This window comes from Ascidia mentula, chromosome 6 (genome assembly GCF_947561715.1).
Source record: "Ascidia mentula chromosome 6, kaAscMent1.1, whole genome shotgun sequence".
In the NCBI taxonomy this organism is placed as follows: Eukaryota; Metazoa; Chordata; class Ascidiacea; order Phlebobranchia; family Ascidiidae; genus Ascidia; species Ascidia mentula.
In genome coordinates, this window is record NC_138571.1 from 8,473,654 (window position 1) to 8,495,532 (window position 21,879).

A 21,879-nucleotide genomic window follows, 5' to 3' on the forward strand; every position below is an offset into this window, starting at 1 on the left:
GTTCCTTATTTAACCAACATGTTGCTTATTAAGCAACGTGTTACTTGGCGCCAGAAGGGTCAAAATTCACACGTTGCTTATTTAAGCAACATGTTGGTTAAATAAGCAACATGTTCCTTAAATAAGCAACGTGTTAAAAAAGACGTTGCTAGAAGGCGACCGTGGTCGGCCAAAAGGGTCAAAAGTCTGCCTAAACAACATGTTGCTTAAATAACGAACATGTTGCTTATTTAACGCACGTGTTCATTCTGACCCTTCTGGCGCGCTTTGTCACGTTGGTAACCTTTTACCCTGGCGGGAAATTGAACATTATTCAGCAGATTTAGAAGACCACGCGCTTCTAATGTTCCTTGCAATTCTAATTTCATGAGTTTATTTCAAGGTACTTGGGTAAATGTGCGTTATTTTTTTGCCAAAATCAGGTTGGTCGATTTCAGTAACTTATTAGTTAAATGTTTCTGCGCGGATTACCGATAAATTTCGCAAACATTTTTTTCAATTTGGGAAATAGATACACTGTTTTCAGATTGTTCCCACTCTTGTTTATCAGCATATATGAAAGCAGCTAGGCATGTGAACAGGTTTTTACCAAACTCAAGACTAATAAGATCAAGGGAAGGCCGTTCATGAATGCAACCTTTACTGTCGTTTCGCGTTTTTTGCATGAGTAAAAACGAGATACGAACGCTCTGCAAGCAGATTCTTTTGGTTTATACAGTCTCTTAACCACCTTTCAGGCATAACGTAGTATTTCTTTTGTCGCTTCGAATTAACCTCGGTGATCTGTTGACGTAGCTTCGCATTTGGCAATAGTTCACCAATTACTACATGACTTAATGCTTCTTCATGTAGATTTTCAACAATACAACCTCCATAAAATATAACCTGAATAAAAGTATTTTAACAAAGTTTGTAATGTAAAAGAAGCACCGCATACCAAACTCTGAAGCTCAACAAAATGGGCATTTTCCCAGGAACAGCCATCATGTTTGCAAGAGAGATAAAAGTTCATTCCTTTAAAAAGATAGTTTGGATATTCCCCAAAACCAACCAATGGGAACCTGCAACAATTTGGGAATTTGTTTTAAAAACAGACTTAAACATATTTCAAACCAAATATTTTAGAACGGAAATCAACCAATTTTTTTTTATATATTGGGACGAAATATTTTTTCTTCCAGTGGCCCCGTAGTTGTAATGGCATGCGTTTTTGGCAGTGTAAAATCAATATTTGCATTGTAGAACAAAAAAACAGTTCTTTGTTAAATTCGTTGCAGATATGCGTGTAGCTCTAAAACTTTGAATCGAAGAAATAATCAGTGAAATATGCAAAGTTGAAGGGGCACCGCATACAAAACAGTTTGTTCGTATGTTTGCTTGACTCCATAACCACCCATTAGTTTTAACCCTGTCTTTGGCTCCAAATATATTCAATCTCTTTCTCCGAATAAAGAAAAAACTGTTCTTCATGTATTACCACAAAAACGTAACGCAGTTGTGCAATCCGCGATAAACGTTTTCTATAGCCCGAACACCGCAGTAACAGCGACTTAAAATACGGAACTTTCCCAGAAAATGTTCGTTTGACAATTATTGAATTTTTTTGTCCAACACAAAACAATATAATGCTTTTTTTGTTTATATACGAGATTCCTTATTATCATATCATCACTATAAGTGTCGTAACGTACCCGCAATGGGAGTTGCCCGGATGTTTTCCTTCGACGTATGCGTGTCGCGAAGTTGCTTAAAGTGCATATGACACGTAAAAATAAAACATGTTAATAATCAAACTAAGAGATGTTCATAGCTTTGCAACATTTTTGGCGAAAAAAGTAGCGTGATACGACGACTGGTTTCTGAGAAACAGCTGATCAAAATCGCACTTTTGCCGCTGCGAACCAAATCGTGCGAAAGCGAGATATTGTTGCGTGACGTCATAGAAGGCGCTTCAGTCGTGCGCGAGTGCTGGCAGCAAGCCTTATGCGTAGGAATGGAAAACATTGTAAAATTGGTTTAAGCATAATATTGCATTAAACAGGGGACAAAAAGTGAACAAGTGCAATAAACGGATTTTGATGTTCATTTAAGCTGAAGACAGATGGCCGCTGTTCGACCTATTATGTCCTATTTAGTTGTGTAATAATAAAACAGTTACTGGGACAGGGTGTTCTTGTTGCTACAGCATTTATGATCGCTAACGTGATACATGAACTTTTGAAAACACGACAGAGACAAACCGTTAGTTTAGCATTGTCGTTTTGTCCACTCACAGTTATGTCGTTTCTGCTATACCCTGTGGTCTTCTGCTAATAAGGGAGAAATAAGCCTTTAATCTGGACGTCACAATAACAAATTTTTGTGTGATGCAAAACCCTGTCCTGACCTTTACGGTAACGTAATCTGTGGATTCTCCTATGTTTGAAACTATTCGATATCTGCAAAAAAGGCGCCTTTTCCTATCTAAACAATGCATTTTTTCGACGCAAGCGCTTTATGTGATGTCATTTTCTCCTTAGCGCAAAAGGTTTACGATTTTTGGTCGCCGTTACTTTTCGTGCAGTTTTCTACATTTTCTAGTTAACGTAGAACCGTGAAACGTTGGATATATATTTGTTGTAGATGTACCTTTAGTTTTACGCAAAGTTGTCATGGCCGTGTCATATGCACTTTAATAGCTGCGCTACAGTTACCCTCTTTGCAGGATCACTTTCATTATGACAGAACGAGTGCGGTGAATTTTGCGTAGCCTGGCATTCTTACTTTCTTTGTCATGTTTGTAGTTGAAGTTAGTCTTGACAATTTTCCTTGAGCAATGTAAGGGGAAGAATGAAGAAGTACATCAGACTTGGCAAATAACGAATGAAGATGTGCGTCAAAGCGTATTTGCGGACTGTGACTTGGCGAATAACTATTTCCAGTTCTTCGATATTGCATTAGAAATTCCACGATTATTTGCTTTGTACAGACTTTCCTTCGGCCCGGTATAGTTACGTACGTACTGGCACTGCTGGTGTCTCCAATCATTAAATTGCACTGGTGCCCATAGTTGTTCTTCTTATAACATTCTGTCGTCCAGTGCTTGTTCTAACTTTGGTTGACAAAATGTAACCAGCTGCCGCTGAATCGAGAATAATCCAGAGTCGACGACAAGTGGAATTAATATGTTTGGCATGGCTTTGCAGTAAAGTTGCCACTTGAAATTTATGTCTCCTTACTTCAACGGTTCCTATGGTATCCTCAAAACTCAAATTCTTCGAGATTTTTATGGTTTTCAGCTCTTTGAATTTCTGTGCTTTCTTGCATGTCACTACGAACTTATCAAACAACCCACTAATGCAAATGGCATGACCGCCCCACTGCGCATGTCGTTACTTGGCGATTATAGCTATTTTATCGAGATCATTGGGTTTACATGCTTCGCAGCCCAGGTATTGCAGCCTAGCTGGATCCAACCACTTTCCTTACGAGTTGGAGCAAGATTTGTAAAATCATGAAGTTTAAAGTCACGACTCTGGGATAACCAGGCCCAACAACTACAGCTCAGCGGTTACACGGGTATTTTGTGTCCAAAGTACACTGGTGCACAAGCGCACAACTTGTCAGGCAACCTGCGTTGTCTGACTGTAGAGGTAGAGATCCCCTACGAATATGTTAAGTTGATAGAGCGTTGGGCCTGGTAAGCCCAGGGTCGTGAGTTTAAACCTCACTGGGAGATTGATTTTTTCACTTTGCTCCGATCCTATTAGAAAAAACTGGCTGATCCAGCTAGGTGGCAATGCCCGGGCTGCGAAGCCTGTATACCTAATGTTCTAACAACCAAGAAACAGCTTCGGGTCAAACTGGTCGTTTATGAATGCAACAAAGTCTCACACAATTATCTTCCTCATTATTGTCATCACCACCTGTATCTGCTCCTGATGACGTTACATGTTCAATAAACTTTTCTATAGTTTTTGTCCGAAGACTGTATACAGTAAACCTAGGATATTCCAGATTAGATTAATCAGACTCTTAGTCTTATTCAGCAGAAATTTTGTAGCTTCTTTCTCAAGCTCAGATAATCCAACTATTTATCGACATCTAGCTAGCTAGTGATATTTAGCAAGCAATGTGGAGCCAATACACAATACACGATATTTAGCAAGTTTGGTGCAGTTTTAGTGTATTTTTTTACTTTTTTATTCAGCTAGTCATTTGATACTGGGTGTCGTTAAAAAGTTAGTTGAAAGATCCAAATGTCGTGGGGAATTTTGTTAAAAATAAATCACTAAAAAGTATGTAATTTTATGAATCCTTGTTGCGTATTGTCCAATGCTTCAATCAACTTTTTTTTTACCAGTGGACATTTATGGGTCACAAGTCTAGTAATTGTTTTAGGCAATGAAGCAATTAGTATGTAACCTAACACTGAATAAGGGGCCTACAGTACTTCAATAATAAAAAAAAAAAAATTAACAGCCAAAACTTTTTTTTGTTTTTTGCATTTTTCCAGCAATAACCAATAGCCATTGCCACATACAATCACATTGTAGTAAAAGGTCCATAAATAGTATTACACTTCAGTCTCATGGGCTGTTGAGTAGTATTTTGTAGCTACCAATGCTTTTTTAGCATTTTTTCTAAGTTCCTGACCCTACATTTTTTGTGCTTGATCAGTCAACAGGTTTGTATTACCAAGATAATACAATACAAATATTTAAAGCAGGGAGAGTAAACTTTAAATGTAACAAGATTATTAACAGTTTACACACTTTTTCCTGAAAAGTGCTAGAAGTTGCATTTTCTTTGTGACCCCATAACAATATAAGAAAAAACATGTCACCTTGTGAAAACACTGTGATTAAAGATTTGGAGTAGTAAATTTTTGGATTTAATCACTTCTGGGGGTAGTACTGTAGCCAAATCTTTTCCTTCCAATCTTGAAAAGATTAGATCCCTTATAGATTCAACATCAACATCCTAAAATAACACTTTACGTTTAAATGTCTTCGTTTTTTTCAGCGAATAATATTAACCTGAGTGTAGTCATCACCAAACTTGTCATATAAAACATTTAACTGATATTTGGTTGACTGTGTGGCAAAAATTAGCTCAGAAGGCTTCCATGCTTCTAGACAACCCGATTTTAAACATCGAAAGAGCCATGAAGTCCTGTTTTTCACATAAATATACATGATCTGTGCAGGATTATTAACTTGGCAAACTAGACATATAAGAACTACAAATGTGTGCAACCCACATGACATGTTTTGACACAGTTGTTAAGTCTGTATAGGCAGTTATAGTATGGATTGCACAACAAAATACATGGGGGAAAAACTTGAAGCAACTTCATGGTCTCTAAATATACGTAAACAAACAAAGGCACTTCGCCATACCAATGGCATTGGGGTTTACACTCACATTTTCTATGCTAACACCATTCAGTTATATTTAAAAGTGTACTAAAGGGCAACAAATATTCATATTACCAAGCATACTGTAAACTATTATACAAACAGAAATCCGAGTATTGCAAATGATTTAGTTGCTAATTCTGAGATCATGTTACTTCTGGGGAAAACTAGTTAGCAGCTAATAAAGTGGATGAATTGAAATTAGTTGCATATAAAGTTATTTGATGTCATAATGTTCATTTTATGTCGCCTATAACAAAACTAGATCAAACCACTTGGCAGTAAATAGTTTACTTCATGTATTTACAGTTTATCTAATGTTGAAAACAACAAAATTTTGTGATAAAACCTAACAATTTATAACTACCAGCAAATTTCAAACAAAATATTATTTTATTGATCAGTTTCATAGTTTATGCATATTGGTGCTGTAACCAGGATCATCATTTGTGAAAATAAATAAGCAGCACACAATCGGACAGTCTTAAAACAGAAATCATTTCTTGAACAAATTATAACAACAGCGTTGCCTACCAATAATTTTTGGCAGTATTTATTCCATGCACTAATATGAAAATAATATATACCTGACAATGTTATATTTCTGGGACTTCATAATATTTCGAACTTTAACATGTTGATCATTATCAGCAACTACGGCCATCACGTCATGTGACGGGTTTTGAACAACTTTGCCTCCATATTCAATAATGCCTTTTTCCAATCCCTTAAATGTAAAAATATTTATCAATATCACTGTATCAAAACTAAACTAAATAATCCCTTTGTCAGTTTTTGTGTTAAATCAACACAATCGATGATGTTTGGACAAAACTTAGAATCATGCTTCAATGATATTAACATTACACCAGGTTTCCAATGTGAAAAACTAATTTTTAGTTACAGAACAAAAGCGAGAGCATATATAAAAAGGGGTAATACAGGGCAGCAAGCAGTTTAATATACAACATAAATGTGTATATATTCAAATTTATATTGTATTTTTTTCTTTCCAGAGCAAACCACTATAATGATAAAGAGCGAAAAATGAGTTTTTCAGTAACATAACACACTAACAGAAACCGACTTTTATGTGGAGTTTACCATAAATATGTGCATCAGGAACTACACCAGAAGCAAAAACTATGTGCCATAAAACAGAAAATATCCTCAGGAAAATTTTCAAACCACCTCCATCAAAAACATCCAGATATGCCTATTCTCAAGATATTTAATATAAAACTATCAACCACTACAACAGTTTAAACAATCACCTTTTTGGTTACATCTTTTGTACCATTGATTACACAAAATATCTTTCCTTGAAATGAATTTGATACTTTGGAAACATCTGAGGCATCAATCCCTATGAAGACAAATATGTAAAGGATAATACATTAACAAAACATTAAATTATAGTCTACTACATACAATCCGTTTAGGGCAGAATTATTTTTAGAAAAATATAATTATAACACTTGTAACAGCTATGTACCTTGATAATGAGTGAGAATAGTGGTGGGTTGATCACAATACAGTTTTTTCTGCTTCTTTATCTTTGTTTGGTCAGTTGACAACACACTGTGAGTTCGGGCCAATTTTCCTAGAAAAAGGAACAACTATTTGCTATTTAGTTTTTAGAATCTATAAGATATTTAGTTTTTAGAAGTATGATTTTAGTTACCATCTGCTGCCTTTTGCAAATCAATTAACTGGTCAAAATTCATTGCATCACTATATGACTTGTCTTCTCTAACAGCAACCAATCTTGGAAACCTTAAAGTGCATTTTGTTGAATATGAAGTTGATGGAATTATTTCACTTGCCCGAACCTGTAACTCACATGTTTTTTTCAAAAAGCCTATTTAGCAAATTACTGAAATACAATTACCTGTACCACCAACGAATTTCTGGGATGGATAATTACATCTGGTTTTTCTTTGCCTACTTCCAGCCAGTTTGGAATATTTTTTTTATTTAAAACTTTTAAATTTGATTTTAGTTTTTCGATAATCTACAAAGAGAAGGTATAAAAATAGTTTCTGCATTAGCAACACAAAAAGTGTTTGAAGAGCATTAAAACTGTTGATATAATTAAATGCAAGAAAAGTAGAGCCGGGCCAAAAAAATAGAATGACAAAAGCAAAGTTAACAACTCCACCTGTAATTATAAAAACTATAAAAACACAACAGAGTCATAGAACACAAACCTGTAAGAGCTCTCTGTCTGTGTATCCCGAACCAACTCTACAAAATGTTTTGAAGGTTTCTGGCAAGTTTTCGGGAAATGTTGGATCTTTTACACCAACACCAAGATGAAATATGGACAAAACACTTGATATTTTTCCACCAAAGCTTCCACCTTTTTGCTATAATGTTGACCAAGTACTTGTGACAATAAAAAACAACTACATACCAATTATAACTAGATCCAAGTCATCGACCATACCATTGACATATTCTGGTTTAACCTTATACCAGCCACTATTCTTTCTTAGGTTAGGGGAGTAAAATGAATGGAGGTCTTTTATTACAATTCCCTCCTCCCTTCGATCAATAGCTTCATTGAGGTAACGGACAATCTAATTAAAAAATTTTTTAAGGAAACTCTCTGCACTATACAGTGGAACTCAGTTAATACAGAATTGGTTTATCCACTCGCCTAATTCTTATGAAGCTGGAGACACAAATGATTTGTAACCTCTTTTTTAACAAAAATCTTCAGATGCTATGGATGTTAACACAGAAAGTTCCTGTTTTGACACATAGTAATTCGTATTTGGGTGGAATTACTCAGGCTTTCCCTGCTTAGTTACATTGCATTATTGATTGTCTAACCATCAATATTGTTGCTCATATGACACCAGTCAACTCGCCTAATGCTGTTTTGATAATCAGTGCATAATGTTATAAACAGGTGTCACATTGCTTTTTTAATGTTCGGGTTACAAAGATACAACTTTGTTTAATTAAGGCATTTTTGCTGATATCCTATTAACTACACAAAGTCAGACTTGAAACAAACGTCTTCAGACAATCTGGATTATCACCTTATCTGAAAAAATTTATCAAATAAATTGCATCTGGATTAACAGAGTTCTACTGTAAAAAAAACAAACCTCATTCATAGTTCTCCCTGGTTTTGCTTCAGCAATGGCTATCCGTCCTTCTACTGGTGTTATAATGCTTTGAAGAAGTTGAAATCGTTTAGCTTGCTTTTGTTGCACAATAGTTTCACCATTAAGAAAAAGTAGGTCAAAAGCAACAAAGCATGGCTGATATTCTGAATCCTCCGTAACATGTTTTATATCAAACCTATGATGAAAGAAAAACTGCAACCAAACATAATAGTTACAGGAAATTTAGATTTACAATATATTACATTATTAAAGTTGCTTGGTTTCTAGTGTGGTATAAACTTTACCATTTCCACAAATAGGTAATATACTACTCGAGTGCCTGAGATAAAATCATGTGGTAAATAAGATTTACTGAATATCATGAAAATTTTGGAATAATCATGTTTTAGCAAAGATTAAAATTCCAATGTGATGTTAACAGTATTAAACATTAAATTTTTAATGAATTCCAGACATGCATGTTTTTCAAAGGTTTGAACACATCGCCAGGGTATTCAGCATGTGCTGGTAAACAAACTCTCTCATAGTATCGTTTGTAAATTGTAAAACAAATTATAACATTTTAAAGTAGCAAAAACAAATTAGTAAATAGTAAACAAAATAAATAGAAATTGGTTAATTGGATTTAATTTGTCTGACAAAAATATCCAGATAAGGTGAATATCTGAATAGCCCAAATTCATAACGTTACACCTAATGTTATGTAGTTAGTGGAATGTCGAAAAAAATTTTCTCATTGAAAGCAGCTTTGTAACTTGAAGATCCAAATAAACACTGTTTTTCATTCAAGATAGGAGCAGATACAGGTTTAATATTCCAGGTTTTCTGCAGTTTTTTGTTAACAAAGAGATTGTGAATTATTTCTACCCTTAATGACATACAAATTATTTCCAAATTTCAATTTTTGAATTGTTATCATTGCATTGCAGAGATTTGATAATGTTTTGTGCACTATACAAACGATTAAACATACTTTCCCCCCTTCTGCATAAATACTTCAAGATTTGGGTTATACGCCATCATTTCACCATCAATTATGCAAGATACAACTTGAACATCAAAACTTGAGTGAATGTACTTTGATAATGTTCCTTGATAACATGTTTCACCTGCATCACAAACTTATTAACATTATGTCTCAGATAAAACAGTTTTTTACCAAATACAGTGGAGTACTCATTTCCATTGCGAGAAAAGTATTTGTACTGATCAACGTTTTTGTGAATTTGACTTCTTTCTCCATCATATTTAATCTCCATTTGAAAATTATTTCCATTTAATACATTTTCAATCTAAAATAATAAAAACTTATTTTTTTTACACATATACTGGTACCCCGTGAAAATTAGATACTACAAACAGCTTGTGTTTTAGTTTATATATAGCATGAAACTATTCGACTTCAAATTGACCATTGCAAAAGTGTTAAAAAAAAATGTGCGGATTTTCAGTCATTTCCTAAAACTCAGTATAGCAATGGATCTTAACCTTTGTACACTTGTGAGCCAGGAAAAAAAAACAGTTTTTAGACTCGGTGATTGTATAAATCTGAACTAAAATGCTATCCAACAGAACATGTCAATAACAAGAATATTTGAAGGATCTGTGGTTGAAAACCACTGCTGTGTAGAAATGACAATGGGACTTTATATTTCTTGAGGTAACTTGTCCAATAATGCAACTTAGAAATTAGACAGCTTTTAAAATAACCACACTCTACTGCTCTATTTCTGGACAAAGACTTCATAAAACTGTTGGCAGATTATAATTCGTTCAACATAAATTAAGACTGATTTGTAATTAGTAAAACTAGTCATTTGGTTTTAATTGTAAACTTGTATCTTGATATTGCTCACTTCTTCAATTCCAATTTTTGCAGCAAGCATCGGTCTGAATGGATGAAACATAGTAATTTCTGAATGAGATAATTGTACCTTAGGATCCTTCAGCTTCTCACACACCTTCAAAAATGAAAATTGATTTACTTTTATTACTAATGATAATTTATATTTAGTTCATAGAAGAAAATTTTTGCTCAATGAGCAATTATTTCCAACAAATATAGTACAGTTTCACAAAACTTTTAAGGTTTACATAAACTATGTAACAATTCCGAAGACATTTTTTAATTTGCAACTGTAGTTCTTGATATTTGATGTGACAGCATCTTGAAAGAAACTACTTATCATGTGCGTTTATTAAAAACAAAATAAAGCTTTTGAAAAGTATATTTAGTTTAAAAGATTCGAAAACACAACACAGGCTTGTGACTTTATTTTAAAAATGCAAAAAGGCAGTTGCAGGGCGGCCAGCACACCATGATATGGGGAAATCTGTACACAATCTGAAACATACTTAAATACCGTTTTTAAGTTTGTTGTTACATTGTATAAACTTTCAGCATCGGGATGAAACTCTCTAAAAAAAATGTGGGGGCTAAGACGGAGTTTCATGTCTTTGAGCAAAATCCGCATCAACCACTTTTGTTCCATAGCAGAGGTTTTTTGCATTAAATGCAACAAAGACATTTTCATCTACCAAGAAGTTTGCAAGTCATCATACAACTACATTGTGTTGTCAGAAGTCATGACTGTGCAGATATCATTACCAGGTCTTTGCGCTTATTAAAGCTATGAAGTGAGATCTCATCCAAACAAGCATTAATTTCAAGTATTGATAAGTTTCCTTTGTTGATACATCTCTTTGACAGTACATGATGAAAAGCCACCTCAGCAAAGTCACCTTGATGTAAATTTTTGGATATGATATGTAAGAATTATCAATTATGTGGTATATATCAGTTATCTCACCTAATGCATTTGAACTTGTTTTATTATGGCGATACTTCAACAGTTTCTGTGCATCACGACCAGTCACAGACAATTTTAAAATTTCAATGATTAGCTTAGCTAAGAGGTGTTCCTGGAAGTAGTTAAAAAATTCAACACTTTTATATATTGCAGGGCCAAGGTTTAGGAAGTAACATTAAAGTTTACCCAAATCTTCTCTACAGTTAACTGCAATTCACAAATGTATGATTTTTTTTCAATACCAAGTTAAAATACCTTAACACCGTATGCAGCTCTGCCTTTATCCAGTTGAGGTAACATCAATCTAAAGGCTGGATAAAATGTTGCTGTTCTGCTTTGTAATTGATTCCACTTGGTGACAAATTGCTGAAACTCTTTTATACGGATTGCATTTGCTGCAAGACAATAATGGCATTTTCCTGTAACCTCACCAACAACTCATTCATAAAGTAGGGTGGTAATGTACCACTTCAAGCATGTTTCAGCAAAGTAACAATGACTTTAACTTGTTGTCCTGACATTAAAAAATGGATTAGACCAATCCACACATTGTCAGCTTGCACACGAAATTGCCAAGGATAAGGAGTGCTATATCTTAACTGGCCACGTAGGTGCTTGCCACATAACTCACAAACCATATGTGACATCATCATGTTTTCTCTTTAACATTTTGTTTTACCATACTTTTTATCTCAGTGTTACATTGGAAAAAGGTTCTATCACCGATCTGATGTAAGCATTTTCATCATTTTTTAGAAAATACATAATTTTAAGTTTTCAATTTTAGTTACACATTAAACGGACATAATACATAACATTAAATTTAGATGCAATTCTAAGGTGTACAACAATGGTTCCTAAAATTTTCCACACTTGCCATGTACTTCAAAAGATTTACCACACTTGTAAGGTACCGAATATTTTAGCAAGATATGTTCAAAACTTTAATTGTTTAAAAGTGGATGTATTAGTTAAATTGGAACCATGTGGTGGAGGTGTCACATCAATTTTTTAGGGCTGCGAATTGTAGCTCAGACATTTTGAGTCAATTACCTATGATTTGTTGTTCATAGTCATTCTACTGCTGGGAATAAACAACACTATATTTTGTAAGTTGCCCATATCTTTATAAGGTAGGATTGGCAATTGCTGGATGCTACTATAATGTGTGTATATGTCTTCTGTTGGGTGTCATAATCCTAAGTACGTTGGAAACCACTGCTAAAAAAGATTATTGACATGTGTATGGTAATTTTTTAACATTACACATAGTAGACATCATGTATACGAATAAAAAATATATACAACCAAGTGTAACAAATCTGCCAAAATATTTTTTCGCTTTTTGCTGAAAAAAATATAAAAAATAGCAGCTGCAATAAAGAAAAATTATGAAATTAAGATTTTCACATAATTAAAGTGCAGAAATCCCTCTTAATTAAGTGCAAAATCCCTCTTAAATATACTAGCCGGCTGCTCAACAGGGGTTGTGCGTAAAAATGTGCGCTTCGGTGCAGTCACTTCACTCAACTTCACCAAGTGAAGTAACTGCACCCATCACTACACCCAGTAAAGTAACTTCACCGATCACTGTACTCGGTGAAGGGACTTCACCTTGTAAACTCACTTGGTGAAGTTACTTCACCCGAAGTTCCTGGTGTAGCCTGCGAGCACTTGTAACAACGTAGTGCACTAACCAATTAGGCCAATAACGATCATTTAAAATCATGGCCAAATTCTGAAAAATTGGAAGTAAGGACATTTGATTTAACTATTTAATGTTGTAATTCTTACTAATGAATAGCATGAAATTTTTAATGACCTGAAATTCACAAACATCAATAGTACTATGGTAGCATGATATAATTGCAGATCATTTTGTTTCTTCTGTGGGTGTAACAGTGATATGGCATGTTGGCCCATGTTATACTGTAAACATGACAACCAAGAGGACGGTTACAATTGTGGACCACTGGTTTTAAAAGTATGTTTCAGAGATAATAGTTTGTGACCACTTTTTCAAAATTTTTAGTTTTGGTTATTTGTTATCTACACACAGAAAGCATGGAACTTCATAGAACGAAACAACTGCTATCCAAAGACCACATTGGATCATGCAATCAGTATCGGATAGATGCTGGAAATATTTTATTAAATAATTCTGGTTAACCAAACCGTTTATGGCTGTGTATAAAACATATGACAATATTAAATTTGACAAATTACTTTCTATTTAAGGAAAATGTGCATATAAACACTGATTTCTGTGACGTATGTTACACATGTCTTATAAAGTTTTCTCTTCAACATCTCTTATTCTGTTTTAGATGTTAAAGAAATTTCAAACTTCTGTGTTGCCTGTAACAGCACAGTTCCACCTAGCAATCATAGGAAAAAGATATCTTGGGTAAAAAAATCATTTGAAAATTATAAATGCTACTCAAATATGTGTTTTTGACATGTTTGCACGGTCTGTTTTTATAATTCAAAACACATGCTGTTTTTGTGTTCATAGATTTCATGTGATTTTTGCGAGAGATGGACACACATGAATTGTGCTCCAAACGCCCCAAAAAAAACTTTCTGTTGCTTTCCTTGCAAACAATTTAAATAAACTTGATTTCCTTCTTGGGAAATTGTATTAAATAAGCAATATGGGTTCAAGTAGTACGCAATCAAATCAGAGTACAGTGAAGTGACGTCAGCTGGTGGCGTGCATGTATTATAGGGGCAAGCAGTTTTCGGTGAAGTGACTGCACCGAGTGGGGTCACTACACAGAGTGAAGTCACTGCACCGAGTGAAGTGACTGCACCGACGAGGTCACTGCACCGAGTGAAGTGACTGCACCGAAAACATGGCTCAAGTGAAGTAACTTTACCGAGTGAAATTGGGTGAAGTAACTTCACCGAAGTGAACAATTTCACCCACAAGTCCGTCTCCTATTGCTTGTTATGTGCTGTGACAAAATAAAGTTGGACCATATTTCATTAAAACATAAGAAAGATTGTATGATACAATTGTGAGGTAGAATCTGTCAACACGGGTTCGCCACAACAACAAATTATTAAATGCACTACATGACACACAAATGTGAAGCCATGGCCAATGCGTATCATAAAGTTCTAGAAAAGTTTTTATAAAATCGGAAATTAATTTTTGAAGCCTAATTAAAGAACCTATATTAAACTAAATTTTATGTTTTTTTAGCAAGGCAGTTTTCTCAGTTGGCAAAACTGTATTTCAACTTGGTTTAGGCCTATATCAGCAAAATTTTAACTCACTTTTCGCTTTTTGAAGCTTTTCAAAAAATAAGCATAACTGATGAAAGCGTATGGCCTCAGCAACATTACAGGAGGAGTTGCTTTCAGTCATGTCCATGATGATTTGTTTTGCTTTTGCTCCTCCAACTAAAATAATCGGGTCTGGTGTACTTGTAGCACCACACCTAATATCTCAGCTATCCCTAGTACTACAAACCTGAAACTTCACACGAATGTTAAATGAAAATGACATCATCACCTATGACGTAACGAATTTTAAAAGACTTTTTTCTCTCTCTATACGCGCTACGCCCGTCAACGAACTACAATAGCATACTCCGTAAGGTACAACACCCACAAAACAAAAGTGTTGTTTGATGAAAATTTAAAAGTCTCACAAGTAACCTTACTTACTTAATATTACTAAATATTACTGATTTATTAAATGCCTTCTTAAGCAAACACGCCAAAGTAGACCGTAGTTATTACGAAAAAAACACAACAAACAACATGTACTCTTTTCACCACGGCAAATTGTCAGGATCATATACACCAAAGTTAAGTTTAAAGATATATTTCGATTGTGCGACACCTAGTGTCGTTCAGAACAAGGACGATTTACGAAACATTGTGACGTCACAAGCAAACTACCAATCGAATCGAAACTTGCATCGATCGAAAGACACGTCCTTTGTGACAAAGCATATCAAATTTCAGCTTGCAGCAACCTTTACTTTTGAGTTGGGAGCCCATCAAAGCCCCCACCTAATTCGCTCGTATACACGCAAAAAGGCCGAAACCGAGCATGTGTACTTTTAGCGTGTCTTTCGATCATGTCTTTCGATCGATGCAAGTTTCGATTCGATTGGTAGTTTGCTTGTAACGTCACAATGTTTCGTAAATCGTCCTTGTTCTAAACGACACTAGGTGTCGCACAATCGAAATATATCTTTAAACTTAACTTTGGTGCAAAGTAGAGGGTTAGACCTTTCTGATGATACCACAATGGATTCTATTGGACCAGTGGTTTTTCTATATGATCCTGATAATTCGTCGTGGTGAAAAGAGTACATGTTGTTTGTTTTGTTTTTTTGTAATAACTGCGGTCTACTTTGGCGTGTTTGCTTGAGAAGGCATTTAATAAATCAGTAATGATCACACGACGCAATGCAGGTTACTTGTGAGACTTTTAAATTTTCATCAAACAACACTTTTGTTTTGTGGGTGTTGTACCTTACGGAGTATGCTATTGCAGTTCGTTGACGGGCGTAGCGCGTATAGAGAGGAAATCTTCGAAGTGTTGTAAATTTCGTTACGTCATAGGTGATGACGTCATTTTTGGCATGGTAACTCGTAAGGTGTCCTTTAACATTCGTGTGAAGTTTCAGGTTTGTAGTACTAGGGATAGCTGAGATATCAGGTGTGGTGCTAAAAGTACACCAGACCCGGGAAATCCCGGTGACGAAACTCGCTTCAATAGAAATGCTGCTATGCGTCTGAGCGTGTTACGTTGCGTAGCACACAATACTAAACAAGATGCAGAGAGTTCCAATTATCAAAGAAAATTCTATAAAACGAGTCCTTCATTACGTGGATCTTATTCCAGCTATGCGGCAAGCTTTAATTGACTTTTCAAACGGAGATGTCGATCAACCAGTAAGACAGACTACTGCAGTACAAAAGCACAAGGGGTAACAAAAATATGATATCTTTTTACAACTGTTAGGCATTCTTATTAAGGTCCATAACTCTAGTAGCCTACCCATAACTGATTTAGGTAATTCATAAAAGATTACAATGTTTGAAACTGTGGTTATTTCAGGTAATCACTATCAATTAATTTATACTTTGTGCAAAAATGAATACTAGGCAAATGTGCGAATTAAGTAAATGGTAAGATAATGTTCAACACATGTATAGATTTATAATTTGACAATAACAAAGAATCTAACAGTTAAGAGCTCCATATTCAACTATAAAAGTTCAACAGATAATGTGCCATAGGCTGTATATAAGGAAGAAAGTAAGAAGGTTTTGTGAATCTTTATTTTACACTGACAATGTGACTTTGACTTTATTATTGCACGTAAGACTGGATATGTAGGCATTCAAAAAAATCATCCTCAAAGACACCTTTTAAATGACTTCTTCATTTAAAAACAACAGATATTATTTCATTATTTAAAAAACACATTTTATGCTACTTTTTGTATGTAGTAGGTTTCCAAAAAAAATTTGCAAAAATCTGAGTGGTGTTCTATTATGTTCAAGCTTTCAGAATGTGCAACGACTTCTATGACTTTTGCAAAAAGAACTGCCATTATTTCTAACTCCAAACAAACTGCCAAGCAACTTAAAACCATACTGACTTTACCCTTTTGATTGAAATAAAAACGACTTAACAACGCTTACTTTTTACAAATGCACAATGACCCGATCTCATTCTTCTTTTGTAACTTTGACTTTCGATTTTATTAGACTTCCATTGGCTTAAGACCAGGCGATTTATATAGTATCGCATGGCGATTATCAGCACAGCGACATAGTGAAACGTTAATTCCTAAGCTGACTTAGTAAAATAGGTTAGCCACCAAAATGGCCAATGATTGCAGTTGCAGAAGCAATCTACTACAGGAGGTAAAAATGCATTTGGAGTCCATCACAAATGTTACAATAAATAATTAGGTAAACAAAACAAATTCAATACAAATGAAAAGACAGGTGGTAGTGAAGAATGTAGAAGTGTCAAAATAAGATTGTATACATTTTTTTATTGCAGGTACCTGTTGTCGATGGCAGCTTATATGAAAAAACAAGATACCCTTTCTTTAAAAGTAATATCTTTGTATCCTGAAAATCCTGTGAAAGACCTACCAATGCACCAATGCCATGTCTTACATTTCAACGCTGCCACTGGATCAATTTGTGCAGTAACAACATCACAAGTTTACTTTGCACTAAGTTTCAAAGAGTTTAATTCAATTTTTTTGCAGATTATGGAAGGTGAAACCATTACAAAAATGCGCACAGCAGCAGCATCAGCTGTTGCAACAACAGTATGTAATGATTACATCATAGCTGATATAAACAACTAGGACTATCATTATTCTCTTAGATTTTTGCACCAAAAAAAGTGAAAGTTTTAGCCATATTGGGAGCTGGTGGTCAGGCAGAAAGTCACATACATGCTTTATCTACAACACATAAATATGAAAAGGTAACAATTTTTATCTAAAAATGCACCATGATGCATGTTTATTTTAGATATTGCTGTGGAACAATACTGAAGATAGAGGAAGGAAGCTTGTTGGTAAACTAAAGAAAACTTATCCAAATCTAGAATATTGTGGCACTGTTAAAGAAACTGTTGAAAATGCTGATGTTATAACTACAGTCACTTCAAGTACTAAACCAGTATTGCTGGGAAAATGGCTCAAAAATTCGGTGCACATAAATTGTATGTGTGATCCAATAGACTTGCTCTATTTTTCAACAATTGTTAAAACAGGTATTGGTGCATGTAGACCAGATTGGCGTGAACTGGATGATGAATGTATGGAAAAGTGTGATTTGTATGTTGATAGTCGGGCAGCGGCTTTAGTGGAATCTGGTGATGTTATTTTGTCTAAAGTAGGTTTGAACTGCTCACACACACAGTTGCAATGTCTAACCTGTCTACTCTCATTACAATATTTATTTGTCTTCTTTCTTCAAAGAAAGAAATTACAGGTGAAATTGGTGAAATAGCCTCTGGTGCAGTTGAATGTGGAATCAAATCAAGAACAATTTACAAATCATTAGGTAGGTATTAACACAAAACAAGAATTATACAGAATTATAATAATTCATTTTATTCAGGAATGGCAGTTGAAGATGTTGTTGCTTCATCTCTTGTTTGGGAAAAAGTTCAGAATGACTTTGATTAATCAACATTGTTTAGTTTTTCAATCCTGAAAAAATTATTCCTGGAATGTCAATGATGTTTTGTCATGCATATGGGAACTAATTTGTATCAGTATTAATCCAGCTGAAGGCCCTGTCTCACAAATTAGTTCTAAAAATTGAGTTTTGGGGGTTATCTGCCTTTACACACTTGGAAGCAGTTTTGCTTGTTTTCCAAAAACAATCATTGGGGTTTTAGGTTTACACAGTTAGGTTTTGTAAAGGCTTAACGGCAATCTTGATGTCCTATGGGGGGCACAAACAGCCCTGGGTGCTGCAAAAACAGTTATTATAGTTAGACATCCAGATCTGAATGCACATTGTAGAGGAGGTTGAGATTCATTTTTTCACAAGACAACTTACATTTTTCAATCAAATAATGTCCAACAACGGAGAAGCAACAAAGGTACCGGTAGTTTTGCAAATAATTTTGACTAGAGTGTAAACATAAAAACAGTTAGTTGCTGAATAATTGCCTAAGCAACCCATCTAGGGCTGTTTATTCATGTTAATTTGAGTTGCCGACTAATGGCCGCTGTTTCGACCTATTAAGTCTTATTTAGTTGCGTAATAATAAAACTATTTTCTGGACAGGGTGTTCTTGTGGTTAAAGACCGCATATCAGTAATTCTATTAAAATAGTTTCGCCCGCGGGGAATGCCCGTCTTAAACTCCCCTGTCATAGAGAGTCTCAGTTTCGTCACAAGGCAACCGGTGATGCATTGGGGTCAATTTTCTGGTTGAATGAGCAAGAAGTCACGTGGTGTAGCCAGGGCGATTTTCAGCGTGTTTGGTGCAGTTTTAGTGCATTTTTTGCTCTTCTCAGTCAGTCAGACGTTTGGTGCAGGGTGCTGTGAAAAGTTTAGTTAAAAAACCATCAAAATGTTCAAGGGGATGTAGCTCAAAATTGAATCACAGAAGTATACCTTACTTTGTGATTTTATGTTAGGCCCGCCTCTTGGCTACGCAGTAAGGTGAAAATTAGTTGCAAAATAGTTGCTTCCAAAGCACCCCCTAGGGGGCATTTCGGTCCCCGATCAGTCATTATTTTAGCTAAATGGGCTGCAAAAAATGTAAGATGGTTTTGCGAAAAAATGAATCACAAAAACCTCATCAAATTTGCAATTTAATGTTGGCCCTAACCCTTTTCTACGCAATGGCGAAAACAATTGTCACAGGAAAGTTGCTTTGGTTGCCCCCTGGGACTGTTTTTGCTATCCTGTAGGACAAAAGATCCTCCTGGAGGCTCCTCAGATCCTTGCTGTGTTTTGGAGGATGCAGCTGCAATCAATTTTTTTTCTCTATGAATAGTACCAGTAGATCTTCATGGGTCACTGACCACAGGAATTGTTGTTGGCAAAAAAGCAAATCACTCAGTATGGGTATTAATGGTGACAGCCTTCAAAACTAGATTTTTGGGATTTAATACTGATATGCGGCCTAAAGCTTTTGTGTTCGCTAACGTGATGCATGAACTTTTTCAAATAAGCATCGTGCCGTTTTGTCCACTCACAGCAAAAGATATAAGTAATTGAATTTTGAGGCTGGCAACGATCGCCGAGAAAAGCCGACTAAATTAGCTGATTATGCAACACAGTTATTCTGTCATAGTACCACTTTTTGTCTGGCAGGAGCGTTGACTACGAGTTTGCGTCACGAATGATTTGATTAATTCGCCAGAATCAACCATTAGTCTATTTTTCGCAATATCGTTCGTAACTGGAAATGTTGGAATCATCAAATTAAATTCAACACAAAGGTGAGGTTAAAGTTATGACATCACACCCAAAATGAAGGCGCTTTTCTTGTGACCTGCGCAAATAAAGCCTTTTTCTGATGCGACTTCGTGCATGACGTCACAACGATAAAGGTGTCAACCGTTGTTCAGTTTCTGTTTTTTTATTCTTACGATTTTGACGATACTTTCGTTTTTGTGTTATAAGTCTACTGTTATTTTACCCTCTTCCGTTGGTAAAAAGTGTTACATAAATCGAATTAATTTGAAACATTTTATTAACCGTAACATTTGTTAGTTAGAAAAGACTTCAATTGTAAACTACAAAAAACAAAAAAATATTCGACACACAGCGTAAACACGCATTTTGTAGACATAACAATATAATACGTAAATTGCTGGAGTGTCACGGTTCAGGCAGATAAATCAGATGTTCAGATGCAGATGTTTTCCTTGTTAGCTGCATGGTGTGCATTTTTTGCAACTGTATTTACATATGTCCGGCATGTCTGGATATTTAGAATCTTCGTCGCACCAAGATTTGTCTAGCTTTACCCAGTCCATGCAATACTCGTTTTGATCGATGCAATCTTCAATTACACCAAATATATAATTAAAACATTGCCCGACACTTAGAATAGAGAATAAAATTAATCCACAATAAATACGATGCATAAAATGGATTTAGTCTAACCTTGGGAGCAAGTTCCTGGGGGTGGAGGAAGACTGCAACTATCAGCACATACCCCACATGTCTTTTTGCATAAAACCTTTCCCACCCGGTCCAAGTTGCACCAGTTTTTGATTTTGTATGTCAGGCAGAGATTTGATTTGTCTTCACAAACTTCTCCCGCTTCAAAAATAACTTTTTTACTTTTTTTACAATTCATTCAAATAGAACTTACGCATCAAGCAATCTGAATCCTGTTCTACGCAAGCTTTGCAAATTCCACATGTTTTGCGGCAAACTCTTTGATACGCAATTGATTGAAATCCGTAATCTCTGCACCATTTAGTTCCCTCCGTCATGCATAACGGCATGTTGATATCTTTACAGCCGGATTCTGCAAATAAATAACTATAATCATCTAGATTGTGTATAAAATATTTTTAACTTACCGCAGTCTTGTGCTGAACCCACCACATGGTACATGTTGTCCCAAGCTATGTTTCGAAGTATTTCCATCCACTGGGCGTCAACTCCCCCCAAGAAGACAAACAGAAGAATCGCTCCAACAAAGGATGATCGCATTATTACGTCTTCGAAATATAGTTGCAAAACTGCTGAAACGTTTTGGAAACAGTGATGGAAACACCACATTCCCTCCTTTATATACTGTAATTTAAGTGCGAACTTTTTCTCAAGAGCGCAAAAACATGATTTTGCCTGCGGCCTTTGTATTACTCCAACTTCTGCAAACTTTTAACAAATGTCAGATTGGATAAATGAAGTTGCTATCACTTTTTTACTATTGCAAAAAAATACAATTTAATGTAGGCCAAATGATTGCTTTTGAACAATGCTATCTGCGGACTTGCAGTCTTAAAATAGTAATAGCAGTTTAAAATAGAGCGTTGTTTTAAAGAATTTT

At 35.2% G+C, this 21,879-nt stretch overlaps 3 protein-coding genes across 5 annotated transcripts; 1 reads left to right on the forward strand and 2 right to left on the reverse strand.

Annotated features, from left to right (window-relative positions):
- Positions 1 to 619: 619 nt before the first annotated feature.
- On the reverse strand, positions 620 to 14,829 carry LOC145905776 (DNA ligase 4-like). The gene is made up of 20 exons (XM_082993060.1): positions 14,632 to 14,829; positions 11,605 to 11,744; positions 11,350 to 11,461; positions 11,148 to 11,281; positions 10,903 to 11,073; positions 10,396 to 10,500; positions 9,699 to 9,831; positions 9,513 to 9,648; positions 8,519 to 8,714; positions 7,816 to 7,981; positions 7,610 to 7,761; positions 7,291 to 7,413; positions 7,084 to 7,231; positions 6,895 to 7,002; positions 6,674 to 6,765; positions 5,987 to 6,126; positions 5,019 to 5,154; positions 4,826 to 4,962; positions 938 to 1,061; positions 620 to 885 (listed from the first exon to the last, which is right to left on the reverse strand). The coding sequence occupies exons 1-20, from the start codon at positions 14,726 to 14,728 to the stop codon at positions 640 to 642; spliced, it is 2,796 nt and encodes a 931-aa protein (XP_082849186.1). The 5' UTR covers positions 14,729 to 14,829; the 3' UTR covers positions 620 to 639.
- Positions 14,830 to 16,001: 1,172 nt separating this feature from the next.
- On the forward strand, positions 16,002 to 19,082 carry LOC145906029 (ketimine reductase mu-crystallin-like). 3 transcript variants are annotated; one of them, XR_014402794.1, is made up of 8 exons: positions 16,002 to 16,301; positions 17,390 to 17,540; positions 17,604 to 17,666; positions 17,726 to 17,827; positions 17,875 to 18,067; positions 18,119 to 18,240; positions 18,331 to 18,411; positions 18,469 to 19,082. XR_014402794.1 is itself a non-coding variant. In XM_082993404.1 (8 exons), the coding sequence occupies exons 1-8, from the start codon at positions 16,147 to 16,149 to the stop codon at positions 18,534 to 18,536; spliced, it is 939 nt and encodes a 312-aa protein (XP_082849530.1). In that variant the 5' UTR covers positions 16,002 to 16,146; the 3' UTR covers positions 18,537 to 19,082. The 3 variants fall into 3 exon arrangements, 2 of the variants coding, with proteins under 2 accessions (XP_082849530.1, XP_082849531.1); XM_082993404.1 differs by having other exon boundaries at positions 18,327 to 18,411; XM_082993405.1 differs by having other exon boundaries at positions 17,875 to 17,920; positions 18,327 to 18,411.
- Positions 19,083 to 20,597: 1,515 nt separating this feature from the next.
- On the reverse strand, positions 20,598 to 21,539 carry LOC145907107 (uncharacterized). The gene is made up of 5 exons (XM_082994543.1): positions 21,407 to 21,539; positions 21,193 to 21,351; positions 20,982 to 21,140; positions 20,782 to 20,877; positions 20,598 to 20,608 (listed from the first exon to the last, which is right to left on the reverse strand). Exons 1-5 carry the CDS (start codon positions 21,537 to 21,539, stop codon positions 20,598 to 20,600), a joined length of 558 nt encoding a protein of 185 aa, XP_082850669.1.
- Between the last annotated feature and the right edge of the window lie 340 nt (positions 21,540 to 21,879).

Excerpts from the sequence above, each read along its gene's own strand:
- LOC145905776 (XM_082993060.1), bottom strand. The coding sequence starts at position 14,728 with ATGGACATGACTGAAAGCAACTCCTCCTGTAATGTTGCTGAGGCCATA. Across the intron at positions 11,074-11,147 it reads TTAATAAGCGCAAAGACCTG|ATGAAAATGTCTTTGTTGCA; the intron begins GTAATGATATCT and ends ACTTCTTGGTAG. Across the intron at positions 5,155-5,986 it reads CAGAAATATAACATTGTCAG|GACTTCATGGCTCTTTCGAT; the intron begins GTATATATTATT and ends TGTGAAAAACAG.
- LOC145906029 (XM_082993404.1), top strand. The coding sequence starts at position 16,147 with ATGCAGAGAGTTCCAATTATCAAAGAAAATTCTATAAAACGAGTCCTT. Across the intron at positions 17,828-17,874 it reads CAACACATAAATATGAAAAG|ATATTGCTGTGGAACAATAC; the intron begins GTAACAATTTTT and ends TGTTTATTTTAG. Across the intron at positions 18,068-18,118 it reads AAATTCGGTGCACATAAATT|GTATTGGTGCATGTAGACCA; the intron begins GTATGTGTGATC and ends TTGTTAAAACAG.
- LOC145907107 (XM_082994543.1), bottom strand. The coding sequence starts at position 21,539 with ATGCGATCATCCTTTGTTGGAGCGATTCTTCTGTTTGTCTTCTTGGGG. Across the intron at positions 21,141-21,192 it reads GGATTCAGATTGCTTGATGC|CGGGAGAAGTTTGTGAAGAC; the intron begins GTAAGTTCTATT and ends TTATTTTTGAAG. Across the intron at positions 20,878-20,981 it reads CCCAGGAACTTGCTCCCAAG|ATTGCATCGATCAAAACGAG; the intron begins GTTAGACTAAAT and ends GTGTAATTGAAG.